The following is a 14,734-nucleotide window of genomic DNA, read 5'->3' as shown; positions in this document are numbered from 1 at the left end:
GTGTGATGGTGTCTGCACAGAGAATGGCCGACACCCTGTCTCCTGGCAACTGATGGCCTGGGCCCCTCCTCTACAAAGGTGCCAGCTGAAGGTGTTGGAGAACAAAGAGATCAGGTGGCCTCCTGGCCTGGGAAAGAGACACAGGCGAGAGGAGGGACAGGAGAGTTTCAGTTTGGAGCTGGCTGGGGAAATGGAAGGAGGCCCAGATGGGGCTCTGGCCTCCCGCCCCCCAAGACGGACCGGACTGAGGGGTCCTGTTCTCTGTACCTACAAGCTCTGTTTTAGGCCATGTTCCTGTCGTCTAATAAACCTTCTGTTTTATTGGCTGGCCGAGAATCACATCTGACTGCGGAGGTGGGGTGCAGGGCCCTCTGGCTTCCTCAGGAGCCCCGCCGGTGCGGACTCGCTGTGGGAAGCGCACGGTGTGGAATGGGATGCTGAATGCTCCAAGGTCAGACTCAGGAAGGTCGAAGCTGTTAAGCTTCTTGCCCTGGAGACAGTCTGCTCAGAGAGAGGAGGATCCCCCAGAGTCCCGACTGGCTTCATATGGAGTCACTCCAGAGCATCGCCCGGTGACTCTGTGACAGCCAGTTAGTCAATGCTCTGACTGTGTCGTGGCATATTTTTATATGGTAACAAGGATAGCCGTTCCTGTTAGTGCTTTAAATATCTTTCCTTATCTTGAGTGTTTTATCTACACGTTTTGTCTCTTAGAAAACCTCTTCATCTCATTACATCCGTGCACTTCATAGTGCTCAGAACATTATTACATTTATTGCAGTGAGCCAGGCTAAATGAGGCTATGCCAACTGTGTGGAGAGGCAGAGGCAAACCAAGACAAACGAGAGAACTTTAAATTTTTAGAACTTTATAAGGGAAAACTCAAAGATTGTAGCAGAAGCATAAATAATATACAATATTACTGAGTACTGACTACTTATATTAATAAACTAGATGTTACCAACACATTAACCTTTGCAAGCTTGTACACACTACTCTTCCTTTGTGCAGTTAACACCAAATGCATTGTTTTTACCAAGAATGAAGAAATTTACTTAATATACTGTGTCATTTTGGCAAAGAATCAACTTTTCCTCTCCTTGGTTCTAAGTCCAGCTCCACTCTTGCTGTCCTATCCTTTGTGTCTCTTTGGCTAGAAGTGCTCCTTAGATTTGGTGTTCCTGGGGCGGTCTCTCTCTTCATTGAGTTTTTCCACAAGAGGGGTTTCTTTACCTAGGGGCCCTCACTTGTCCGGTAAGTGCCTTTGACCTGTGTTCCTTCAATAGATTTTCAAACAGTCATTCTCTCTGTTCATTTACTTTAGGTCCTTTGTAGGTGGGCTTCTCATGTACTGTTTTCAGGATCTTTTTACTCTAACACAGCTTCTGATCAATTCCCTGTTCCACCAGTTATATTTCCTTTCAGTTCTTTCCCTTGAGTCGCTCTCTCCAGTACGGCTGTAGATTTTATTTCCCACTACTTCCCATTTCTAATAGTGTCTTCTCGCTTACCCTATTCAATTTTTTTCAGCTTCTACTGACTCAAAACTTCTCCTAGTTTTCCTTCTCATTTCCAAGTCCCCTATTTCTATTCTCCTGGATATCTTTTATTTTATCACCTCACTTCCTACCAAACTCCAGTTCATCTGCTAACTCAGCAGCTAGATTTTTCTCTCTTACCACCAGCTTGTCTCAACTGCCTCTCCTTCCACCATCATCTGAGCCCCTGCTGCAGCTTGAGCTACTACTGTCCCTTTGGCTGTTCCCTTCCCAGGCCAGCATTTGATGCTGCCGCATCACAACCGCAGGTCCTAATAGTACCTCAATAATTCAACTGCAGCAGGTGCTAGTGTTGGGGCCAGGTTCTGTTATCAACTCCCCATTGATTCCTATTTGGAATAATCCCTTAATTTTACATACATTTAATTTGGGTATGTCATAAATATAAAGGGAAGGGTAAACCCCTTTGAAATCCCTCCTGGCCAGGGGAAAGCTCCTCTCACCTGTAAAGGGTTAAGAAGCTAAAGGTAACCTCGCTGGCACCTGACCAAAATGACCAATGAGGAGACAAGATACTTTCAAAAGCTGGGAGGAGGGAGAGAAACAAAGGGTTTGTGTGTCTGTCTGTAGTCGTCTTGGCCGGGGACAGAACAGGAATGGAGTCTTAGAACTTTTAGTAAGTAATCTAGCTAGGTATGTGTTAGATTATGATTTCTTTAAATGGCTGAGAAAAGAATTGTGCTGAATAGAATAACTATTTCTGTCTGTGTATCTTTTTTGTAACTTAAGGTTTTGCCTAGAGGGGTTCTCTATGTTTTTGAATCTAATTACCCTGTAAGATATATACCATCCTGATTTTACAGGGGGGATTTCTTTATTTCTATTTACTTCTATTTTTTATTAAAAGTCTTCTTGTAAAACACTGAATGCTTTTTCATTGTTCTCAGATCCAAGGGTTTGGGTTTGTGGTCACCTATGCAAATTGGTGAGGCTTTTTATCCAACATTTCCCAGGAAAGGGGGGGTACAAGTGTTGGGAGGATTGTTCATTGTTCTTAAGATCCAAGGGTCTGGGTCTGTAGTCACCTAGGCAAATTGGTGAGGCTTTTTACCAAACCTTGTCCAGGAAGTGGGGTGCAGGGTTTTGGGAAGTATTTTGGGGGGAAGGACGCGTCCAAACAGCTCTTCCCCAGTAACCAGTATTAGTTTGGTGGTGGTAGCGGCCTGTCCAAGGGGTAATATTTTGTACCTTGGGGAAGTTTTGACCTAAGCTGGTAAAGATAAGCTTAGGAGGTTTTTCATGCAGGTCCCCACATCTGTACCCTAGAGTTCAGAGTGGGGGAGGAACCTTGACATGGTGGCACAGTGGTGGGATTAACCTGAAATCATTTTGAGATCCAGTTGAGATTTTTTGAACTAGAAATACAGATTTTAAAAAGGAATTTTTAGGAAGTCCAGAAGCAGCTTTGAAACTGAAAGCAGCTTGGTTTCTCTCTGCTTTGTGGCCAAGCAGAGACAAAAGGGGATTATCTTGTGAATTGCAGGTTTTCTTTGCCTGGAGGCAGGGTACTTAACTCCTGCAGGGAAATTCACAGTCTTCCAACCCAGAGGTTTTTTTTTCTTTTCTTCCTAAAAGTAAATAGGGGGTGTGTGCTCTACCCATTTGCCTGGAGACAAAAGTGGCAGGGTTTTTTTAGGATTTTGATTTTTTTTTTTGTTTTACAAGGAGCACAGGTTTGAAAAGAAATTTTTTTTTTCTTTGGGCTGGGTAAGCAGGTTTCCAAGTAGTTGGAGGTTTTTTGCTTTAATTTGGGCCCAGAGCAGAGACAAGGGAATTGTCTTTTTCTGTAGGCTGACAATCACTATCAGAGAATAGGTATTCTATTCCAGCACAGCAAAATTTTACAGCCAAGTTTTGTTTGTTTATTCCTAAACCTCGGGTGTAAAGTTAGTTAAAAACAGAGAGGTTAGAATGGCCAAATCCTCAGCTCGACTACAGCTGGAATTAGCCAAATTTCAGGCTGAGGAAAAACAAAGGGAACATGAAAGACAGATAGAACTCATGCAGCTGAAGAAGGAACAAGAAAGGGAGGCAGAACAACACCAAGAGGCTGCCCACAAGAGGGAAATGGAGGCAAGGAAGCATGTGGAGGAGGAGAGGGAAAAAGAGAGGAAGCATGTGGAGGAGATGGAGAGGATAAAGGCCCAGCAGAATATACCAACAAACCCTAGCAATCCTTCTCCAGGTACCACTTCCCATCCCAGAAAGTTCCCCACCTACAAGGCAGGTGATGATACTGAGGCCTTCTTAGAAAACTTCGAAAGGGCCTGCCTTGGGTACAACATCTCTACTGACCAATACATGGTAGAGCTGAGGCCGCAGCTCAGTGGACCCTTAGCTGAGGTGGCAGCTGAAATGCCTAAAGAACACATGAACAAGTATGAACTGTTTAAATCCAAGGCGAGAGTCAGAATGGGGATAACACCCGAGCAGTCTCGTCGGAGGTTCAGAGCCCTAAGGTGGAAACCAGACATGTCATTTACCCGACATGCCTACCACATTGTAAAACATTGGGATGCCTGGATATCAGGAGCAAGTGTTGAATCTCCAGTAAATTTGCCCTTCCTAATGCAAATGGAACAATTCTTAGAGGGTGTTCCTGAGGAAATAGAAAGATACATCCTAGATGGGAAACCCAAAACTGTAATTGAGGCAGGAGAGATTGGAGCCAGATGGGTGGAGGTGGCAGAGAAGAAGAAAACTGGTCGCAGTTGGAGCGGAGACCAGAAGGGACCACCCCAGACCACACCCTATTACCGGGGGCCGCCCAAAGCCCCACCTACCTCCCAAAGAACCCTCCAGACCCCTTATCGTCCCACCACCCCGTTCTCCAGCAACCCTCCTCGCCCCAGTGACCCATCAGCTGGACGATGTTTTAAGTGTAACGAGCTGGGGCATGTAAAGGCCAACTGCCCCAAGAACCCCAACAGATTACAGTTCATTGCACCGGAATCACACCAGAGGTCCACAGGCCCAGATACCTCCCAGATACCCTTGGAGCGGAGGGAAACTGTGAGTGTGGGTGGGAAGAAGGTCACCGCGTGGAGGGACACCGGAGCACAAGTGTCAGCTATCCATGCTTCCTTAGTGGACCCCAATTTAATCAACCCAGAGATCCAAGTGACGATTCAACCCTTCAAGTCCAACTCTTTCAATTTGCCTACAGCCAAGTTGCCTGTCCAGTACAAGGGCTGGTCAGGAATGTGGACTTTTGCAGTCTATGATGATTATCCCATCCCCATGCTGTTGGGGGAAGACTTGGCCAATCATGTGAAGCAGGCCAAGAGGGTGGGAATGGTCACCCGCAACCAGGCTAAACAAGCCGTGAGGCCTAGCTCTGTTCCGGAAACTTCTATCAGGACCCAGTCAGAGGTGATGGACCCGGACCCCAGGCCAATGTCTGCAACAGCAGTAGTGGATCCAGTCCCAGAGACCCAGACGGAACCAGTCCCAGAACCGGAACCAGCCAAACAACCAACACCAGACCCCGTGTCAGCACTGAATCCAGTACTTGCAACCTCAACACCAGAGGGCCCCACCGAACCTGAACTGGCAGCAGCCGATAACCCTACACAAGAGGCTCAGCCGGAGCCTGAATCCCAACATAGTGCACCAGCAGAGAGCGGTTCACAGTCAACAGAAACAGCTCCATCCCCTATATCGCTTCCAGAGGGACCAAGCCTAGGTCCACAATCCCATGAGGAACTGATGTCTCCAGCATCAAGGGAACAGTTCCAGACCGAACAGGAAGCAGATGAAAGCCTCCAGAGAGCTTGGACGGCGGCACGGAGCAACCCACCGCCTCTCAGCTCTTCTAATCGATCCAGGTTTGTTGTAGAAAGAGGACTTTTATACAAGGAAACTCTTTCTGGGGGACACCAGGAAGACTGGCATCCTCAGAGACAGTTGGTAGTTCCAACTAAATACCGGGCCAAGCTCTTGAGCTTAGCCCATGATCACCCTAGTGGCCATGCTGGGGTGAACAGGACCAAAGACCGTTTGGGGGGGTCATTCCACTGGGAGGGAATGGGCAAGGATGTTTCTACCTATGTCCAGTCTTGTGAGGTGTGCCAAAGAGTGGGAAAACCCCAAGACCAGGTCAAAGCTCCTCTCCAGCCACTCCCCATCATTGAAGTTCCATTTCAGCGAGTAGCTGTGGATATTCTGGGTCCTTTTCCGAAAAAGACACCCAGAGGAAAGCAGTACATACTGACTTTCATGGATTTTGCCACCCGATGGCCGGAAGCAGTAGCTCTAAGCAACACCAGGGCTAAAAGTGTGTGCCAGGCCCTAGCAGACATTTTTGCCAGGGTAGGTTGGCCCTCCGACATCCTCACAGATGCAGGGACTAATTTCCTGGCAGGAACTATGAAAAACCTTTGGGAAGCTCATGGGGTAAATCACTTGGTTGCCACTCCTTACCATCATCAAACAAATGGCATGGTGGAGAAGTTTAATGGAACTTTGGGGGCCATGATACGTAAATTCGTAAATGAGCACTCCAATGATTGGGACCTAGTATTGCAGCAGTTGCTCTTTGCCTACAGAGCTGTACCACATCCCAGTTTAGGGTTTCCCCCATTTGAACTTGTATATGGCCGTGAGGTTAAGGGGCCATTGCAGTTGGTGAAGCAGCAATGGGAGGGATTTACACCTTCTCCAGGAACTAACATTCTGGACTTTGTAACCAACCTACAAACCACCCTCCGAACCTCTTTAGCCCTTGCTAGAGAAAACTTACAGGATGCTCAAAAAGAGCAAAAAGCCTGGTATGATAAACATGCCAGAGAGCGTTCCTTCAAAGTAGGAGACCAGGTCATGGTCTTAAAGGCGCTCCAGGCCCATAAAATGGAAGCATCGTGGGAAGGGCCATTCGTGGTCCAGGAGCGCCTGGGAGCTGTTAATTATCTCATAGCATTCCCCACCTCCAACCGAAAGCCTAAGGTGTATCATATTAATTCTCTAAAGCCCTTTTATTCCAGAGAATTAAAGGTTTGTCAGTTTACAGCCCAGGGAGGAGACGACGCTGAGTGGCCTGAAGGTGTCTACTATGAAGGGAAATGTGCTGGTGGTGTGGAAGAGGTGAACCTCTCCATGACCCTTGGGCGTATGCAGCGACAGCAGATCCAGGAGCTGTGCACTAGCTACGCGCCAACGTTCTCAGTCACCCCAGGACTGACTGAACGGGCATACCACTCCATTGACACAGGTAATGCTCACCCAATTAGGGTCCAACCTTACCGGGTGTCTCCTCAAGCTAAAACTGCTATAGAACGGGAGATCCAGGATATGTTACAGATGGGTGTAATCCGCCCCTCTGAAAGTGCATGGGCATCTCCAGTGGTTCTAGTTCCCAAACCAGATGGGGAAATACGTTTTTGCGTGGACTACCGTAAGCTAAATGCTGTAACTCGCCCAGACAACTATCCCATGCCACGCACAGATGAACTATTAGAGAAACTGGGAAGGGCCCAGTTCATCTCTACCTTGGACTTAACCAAGGGGTACTGGCAGGTACCGCTAGATGAATCTGCCAAGGAAAGGTCAGCCTTCATCACACATCTCGGGCTGTATGAATTTAATGTACTCCCTTTCGGGCTGCGAAATGCACCCGCCACTTTCCAAAGACTTGTAGATGGTCTCCTAGCGGGATTAGGAGAATATGCAGTCGCCTACCTTGACGATGTGGCCATATTTTCGGATTCCTGGGCAGACCACCTGGAACATCTACAAAAAGTCCTTGAGCGCATAAGGGAGGCAGGACTAACTGTTAAGGCTAAGAAGTGTCAAATAGGCCTAAACAGAGTGACTTACCTTGGACACCAGGTGGGTCAAGGAACTATCAGCCCCCTACAGGCCAAAGTGGATGCTATCCAAAAGTGGCCTGTCCCAAAGTCAAAGAAACAGGTTCAATCCTTCTTAGGCTTGGCCGGTTATTACAGACGATTTGTACCGCACTACAGCCAAATCGCTGCCCCACTGACAGACCTAACCAAAAAGAAACAGCCAAATGCTGTTCAGTGGACCGGAAAGTGTCAGAAGGCCTTTAACAAGCTTAAAGCGACACTCATGTCTGACCCTGTACTAAGGGCCCCAGACTTTGACAAACCGTTCCTAGTAACCACAGATGCATCCGAGCGTGGTGTGGGAGCAGTTTTAATGCAGAAAGGACCTGATCAAGAATTCCACCCTGTAGTGTTTCTCAGCAAAAAACTGTCTGAGAGGGAAAGCAACTGGTCAGTCACTGAAAAAGAATGTTATGCCATTGTCTACGCTCTGGAAAAGCTACGCCCATATGTTTGGGGACGGCGTTTCCACCTGCAAACCGACCATGCTGCACTAAAGTGGCTTCACACCGTCAAAGAAACTAACAGAAAACTTCTTCGGTGGAGTTTAGCTCTCCAAGATTTTGATTTCGACATCCAACACATCTCAGGAGCTTCTAACAAAGTGGCTGATGCACTCTCCCGTGAAAGTTTCCCAGAATCAACTGGTTAAAATCGTCCTTGAGATGTGGAAAATATTGTTAGTCTTTATGTACTTGGTAGTATATTTAGAGATGCATGTGTCTTATTAACTCTGTTTTCCTAGAGCTCCAGGAAGAAATCCCAGCCAGTGTTTCACCCTAGCTGAGATTTGGGGGGCGTGTCATAAATATAAAGGGAAGGGTAAACCCCTTTGAAATCCCTCCTGGCCAGGGGAAAGCTCCTCTCACCTGTAAAGGGTTAAGAAGCTAAAGGTAACCTCGCTGGCACCTGACCAAAATGACCAATGAGGAGACAAGATACTTTCAAAAGCTGGGAGGAGGGAGAGAAACAAAGGGTTTGTGTGTCTGTCTGTAGTCGTCTTGGCCGGGGACAGAACAGGAATGGAGTCTTAGAACTTTTAGTAAGTAATCTAGCTAGGTATGTGTTAGATTATGATTTCTTTAAATGGCTGAGAAAAGAATTGTGCTGAATAGAATAACTATTTCTGTCTGTGTATCTTTTTTGTAACTTAAGGTTTTGCCTAGAGGGGTTCTCTATGTTTTTGAATCTAATTACCCTGTAAGATACATACCATCCTGATTTTACAGGGGGGATTTCTTTATTTCTATTTACTTCTATTTTTTATTAAAAGTCTTCTTGTAAAACACTGAATGCTTTTTCATTGTTCTCAGATCCAAGGGTTTGGGTTTGTGGTCACCTATGCAAATTGGTGAGGCTTTTTATCCAACATTTCCCAGGAAAGGGGGGGTACAAGTGTTGGGAGGATTGTTCATTGTTCTTAAGATCCAAGGGTCTGGGTCTGTAGTCACCTAGGCAAATTGGTGAGGCTTTTTACCAAACCTTGTCCAGGAAGTGGGGTGCAGGGTTTTGGGAAGTATTTTGGGGGGAAGGACGCGTCCAAACAGCTCTTCCCCAGTAACCAGTATTAGTTTGGTGGTGGTAGCGGCCTGTCCAAGGGGTAATATTTTGTACCTTGGGGAAGTTTTGACCTAAGCTGGTAAAGATAAGCTTAGGAGGTTTTTCATGCAGGTCCCCACATCTGTACCCTAGAGTTCAGAGTGGGGGAGGAACCTTGACAGGGTATAAAAACCTGCATGGATCTTCAAAGGTTTAACTAACACACAGTAATAGAATGTCTGCATTTGTCTACCAGCATATCCCATCTGCTCAGCATTTGTTTGATAAATATTTTTGTTTGTTCATTCTCATCTAACTGGGGCAGGTATGGCCTGCAAGGTTGTATCCCCCAGTGGAGAATTAGCTACATAAATCCAGCAGTACAGATCACACTGTAGGAAACAGCTATAAATGGGCAGTAATCACAAATATAGACCTAAAAATTGGAAATCAAACTAAAATCACTCTGAAGAAAAATGAGAACTGGGTAGAACATCCGGACATTTGGTTTTCATTCTTGTGTTTCTTTCAAAACACGAACTTGCACGGGTATTATTGGCCATCTGGATGTGACATCAGAACTGGGCCATAGGTGCCTGTGGTGGGACATTGAAAGCCTGAGATTTATCTCTCAACTGATCCTTTTCTCCTTTCCATGTGGGTTCACTTTGCCATTTAAAAAACATTGACATTGAAGAAACTTTAAACCATGAAATGAATGACCTTTCCTTCTAATGAAAATAGTGGGGCCCAAGAATAGTTTCCTATACAACCTGTCTGGACACAACCGATCTCTCTATTCTGCCTCTGTTCTATTTAACGTCACGTTTAAGCTTCTGGCAGATGTCATACTTGGTGGTTCATTGTATGTAATTATGTTTGGCTGGTTTTTGAGGCAAAAAAATCAGAATTGAAAACAAAACCCTCAACAAAACTATATTTAAAATATAACCGAAGGCTTGTTTTAACCTCAACTTTGGTTTGCGTCTTCCCGCGACACTAAGGGAATGTCTACGCTAGGGGTGGACGGTGTAAATTACATCTCAAGGGGACATATCCATGCTAAAAACAGAATTGAAGTCACGGTGGTGCAGCAGTCGTAGGGGCTAGCCACCTCATGTACGATCCTGTCTGAGATCCTAGGGATGTGTTCAGGCAGCTAGCCTCTCCCACTACTACAGCACTACAAGTCCGTTTTTAGTGCACTAGCTCAAATGGCTCAGTGTCATCCTGAGCTGGAATTGACACCGTTTGAGCTCCAGTGAAGACATGCGCTTAGAGCCTTATTGTCAGAGGTGCTTTGAAATCAGTTGGAGCTGAAGATGCTCAGAACTTCTGAAAGTCGGGTCCTCCGAGTGTGGTAAAGCAAACGAGGCAGTTGTTCTCTCTCTTTTTTTTTTTGTCTCATTCCAGGGCCATTTTCTTCATAGTTCTGTTCTCTCAGTACCTGAAAAATGTGCCCATGCCACTGCCATCGTACCAAGGATCTAGGAAGTGCCACTTCTCGAAGGTCTACCTCTTCCAGATCTTCCCCGTGAGTTATCATTTTTGGACTTGGGTCACCAGATGATCCACTTTTACTAGAACTGGACTAAATCACGTTCAGTTTAGACACCCAAATAATCCTACTCCCATTCACTTCCACTGGAGTCGGTGAGATTCCTTGGCTGAGTAACTGCTCCCCATTGGGAGAAAGAGCTTCACAGTTTGACTCCTACTGTTTGACTCCTACCATGTTTTGCATTTGGTTTAGTCTGTTAAAACTCATTTTTGTGGTAGAATTCCCCCAAAGCGCAGGTGTTTTTATCCTGGCCTTGTAAGTGCCCATGCGTAGTGAAAATAAGTGCTTCCTACTTCTTGACTAGAGATAACTGGTCACCATACTGTGGACACTGGCCCTTACCAGTCACTGAGCCCAGCTGGTGTGTACCACAAACCAAGGGCACTTCTAGTTCTTTCTAAAACAATAGTCAGCAGCAGTTCATTGCCAGGACGGTGCTCACAAGACTGATGTTTTTACCAAGTCTGAGTAATGACATAATGTACTGCAGTGTAGCTAAGGATTCTGAGAGCCTGTTGCAAGGTGATGATGGTAAGCCTGGCTAGTAATCGCTTGTCAGTATTCACAGCCGCTTCCAACAAAACTTTCTGGGTAACAGGGAAAATTGGATTCTCCAGTGCAGTGGTTCTCAACCTGAGGTTAATGTACCCCTGGGGGTACACGGAGGTCTTCCAGGGCGTACATCAACTCATCTATACATTTACCTAGTTTTACAACAGGCTACATAAAAAGCACTAGCTAAATCAGTACAAACTAAACTTTCATACAGACAATGATTTGTTTATACTGCTCTATATGCTATACACTTGAAATGTAAGTGCAATATTCCTATTCCAATTGATTTATTTTATAATTCGATGGTAAAAATGAGAAAGTCAGCAATTTTTCAGTACTAGTGTGGCTGTGACACTTCTTTGTATTTTTATCTCTGATTTTGTAAGCAAGTAGTTTTTAAGTGAGGTGAAACTTGGGGATATTCAATACAAATCAGACTCCTGAAAGGGGTACAGTAGTCTGGAAAGGTTGAGAGCCACTGTTTCAGTGAAGCTTCTAAACCAGACAAAAAACTGTACGGGGGGAGACTCTGCCATTTCACCTTCATCTTATTTAATGAACAAGCAAGTGGGGGAACAAAAAAGAGAATATGCTTTCAGAATGCAATGGGGCCTTGTTTGTCTGTGCTCCAGGAGGCAGAGTACTTCTATAATGGAAATGAGGATGGCCATTAATCAGAATACACTTTATGTGGCTGTCTAGGTTCTTCTTGGCCTCGCCATTACTTGGCTGATATGTTTTGCACTCACTGTTACCAATGCCTTCCCCTCGGACCCTGCAGTTTATGGCTATCTGGCTCGGACTGACATCAAAGGAGACGTTCTGTCCCAAGCACCCTGGTTCCGGTTCCCATACCCAGGTATAGTTGTAGTAGCATGTTGTGAATTATTTACTGTTCCTTCTCGTTGTTGTTTTGTGTGTATGCTTTTTGCTTTTAATGATCTTGAATGACCGTGGAAAATAAGGACCCTGAGGAACCCAAATGGTAAAGCTCAGGTGGGGCTGGCCTAGAAGCACAGGCCAACACTTAGAGAAGTCATTAGTGATTTACTTGAATGGATTTTACAGCAAAACTAGCCCAAGTTATGACTCGCTCTTTTTTTTTTTAATTTGCAGGCCAGTGGGGAGTTCCAACAATCAGTTTGGCTGGGATATTTGGCATCATAGCTGGAGTGATTTCCTCTATGGTGGAGTCAGTAGGCGATTACTATGCCTGCGCCCGACTGTCTGGTGCCCCGCCCCCTCCGAAGCATGCTATCAACCGTGGAATTGGAATTGAGGGAATTGGCTGTCTTCTGGCTGGGGCGTGGGGAACAGGAAATGGCACCACTTCTTACAGTGAGAATGTTGGAGCGCTGGGAATCACTCGGGTAAGGTTTACTGCAGTGCCACCAGCCCACAGCAATGGAGTGCTGGGTTAGGTCATCAGTACAGAAAAGTGCAATAGTTTTCAAAGACTGCCTGTACTTGTGGTTTTTATAAATATATTACACACATTTACAACATATCTTAGTGCTGGGTCTATGAAGTGATCTCAGTCCATCTCAAGTACAAATGTCCTCATCACAAAAAACACTACCACATTCATTTCTAATTGGCTCTCAGGGAGATTAAGGCTCAAATGGGCCATGTGACCTGAACTATCGTTCCATTCCTAGAGGCGGGGGGTTGCTCTAGTTTGGGGGAGGTATGTTGTTGGCGTGATGCATGAGACGCATACATGGTGATTATCTGCTCTGCACCCCTTCTGGGGATAACGAGAGGCCTTCATGCTGTGAGGCTGGCAAGCTGGGACCTTCTCTGAGAGCCAAATTCAACAAAAATATTGTGGAAAAAATGGAAATAAGAAATATATAGTCTTTAAAAACTGCTTGTGTTCCATGATACTTAGAACTAAGCAATGACAGGGATATTAAAGGTGGCACACTTCTTGATAACGACAGATGTCAAACCATAAGGGTAAGCATTTTTAATCATTTTGAACTTGCACTATTTTCTGAATTGTTTTACTCCCATTCTTATAGAGTGACAAGGTGGGTGAGGTAATATCTTTTATTGGACCAACTTCTGCTGGTGAGAGAGACAAGCTTTCACGCTCACACAGAGCTTTTCTTCAGGTCAGGGAAAAGTACTCCAAGTGTCACCTTGCATTTAGTTGTGATGCTAGGAGTATGTTTCCCTAACCTGAAGAAGAGCTCTGTGTGACTAGAAAGAAAGCTTGTCTCTCTCATGAACAGAAATTGGTCCAATTACTCACCTAGCTCGTCTCTCTCATATCCCGGGACTGACACAGCTACAACTACACTGCATTCTTAAATTCATTTGTGTGTATAAATGTCACTTTAACGGTCAGCTCTGAGTTATTCACAACATTATGGGATTGATACATTTGGCACCCAATCAGAAAGCTTTGGCTGTGGTGACCACGCTTAAATCATTCATGAACAAATTATGTAATGTTGTCAGGGGGCTGCATAGGAGAAGTGGAGGCAGAAGTTGGCCAGTCACAAACTAGTTTATTTCACTGTATTTTATAGACCCCATGAAGAATCCTCATTTCCACAGATACCAGCTGCTGGTTGTTTTCAGCATAACTGGTGTGTGGGCACATGCATGGAAGGCAGTATGCTCTGTAATCCAGTGTACACGGTTACTAGCTGGTCAATGCAGTGATGTTTCCTATGCATTGGCTAAATGATTCATTAAATGTGTGATTAGTGCATGCTTCATATATATGGGATATGAACATATTTGAAAATGCACTCAATATTATCAAGTAGCCCACTTTCCCTCTCTTCATAAGCATGATCTAGCTTCAGTGCAGTAACAGCAGTCCTTCTGAGTTAGGTCAGAAATTTCCTTTGGGATCCCATTTCTTGTAAGTTTAGTCAGCTCCACAAATTTGGGGACCAGTTTCATTTCAACCCTGAGCCAAATCTTTATGAAGTCAGTAGAAAAGCTCTATTGACTTCTGTGGGAGTTGGAGCTGGCCCTTAAAGTATATTTTGAATTTTAGTTTTTATGTGTTTATCATTTCACAGGAAATACACCTTTCAGTAATAAATATAGAAACAAGACATCAGTATCAAGCCATAACTTCTAGCAAAGCATAAATAGGATTACAGAGTCTCGATGAAGACTTCAGAATCACCTTACAAACAAACAGTAAACTAGATACGTTTTCACTCCATTAAAATATGAACTTAAGCAAGATAATTGGGCTTCCTTTTCTTTCCCTGACACGATTGAAACAGACTGTTAACTACAGGCTTTGGAATCAAGCACTCAAACCCATGGCACCAGTGAAGTAGATTGTTGACCTTGGTGTCAGTATAATTTGTCACCGGAGTATATTAAAAATATTAGGGTTCCCCATAATTGTAGTGTGACCGGGGTGTGTAGATAGGCCACACTGAGTGCCTCACTCAGGGCAGACTGCAAGAAATAGGGCAGGCAGTTCCTAAAAGTGGTAGGTTATTCTATACTTGGATTCACTAAGCTAATAACAATACAGCTTCTGCAGTACCACGCTGGGTAACAAGAGGGCAAACTACAGTCCCCTTTAGGCATCCCAGCCCTTGGTTCCCACCTAGACAGCCAAGGAATATAGTGAAGGGTTACTGAAAACCTGATTCACCATATGTGAGGTTTACCGATCCCAAAGGACCGGACAC

At 45.1% G+C, this 14,734-nt stretch overlaps 1 protein-coding gene across 1 annotated transcript in view; it reads left to right on the top strand.

Moving 5' to 3' along the window:
- Positions 1-14,734, top strand: part of LOC311523429 (solute carrier family 23 member 1-like) — a gene marked incomplete at its 5' end in the record, with an annotated part of 92,430 nt that overhangs the window by 66,254 nt on the left and 11,442 nt on the right. Inside the window, 3 exons of the mRNA XM_084633399.1 lie at positions 10,358-10,478; positions 11,763-11,919; positions 12,177-12,430. Of these exons, the coding sequence (XP_084489525.1) occupies positions 10,358-10,478; positions 11,763-11,919; positions 12,177-12,430 (532 nt within the window). The remainder of the gene's footprint in view (positions 1-10,357; positions 10,479-11,762; positions 11,920-12,176; positions 12,431-14,734) is intronic.

This window comes from Lepidochelys olivacea, assembly GCF_965140295.1.
Source record: "Lepidochelys olivacea isolate rLepOli2 genome assembly, chromosome: 1".
In the NCBI taxonomy this organism is placed as follows: Eukaryota; Metazoa; Chordata; order Testudines; family Cheloniidae; genus Lepidochelys; species Lepidochelys olivacea.
This window is presented reverse-complemented; position numbering and strand designations above follow the sequence as displayed.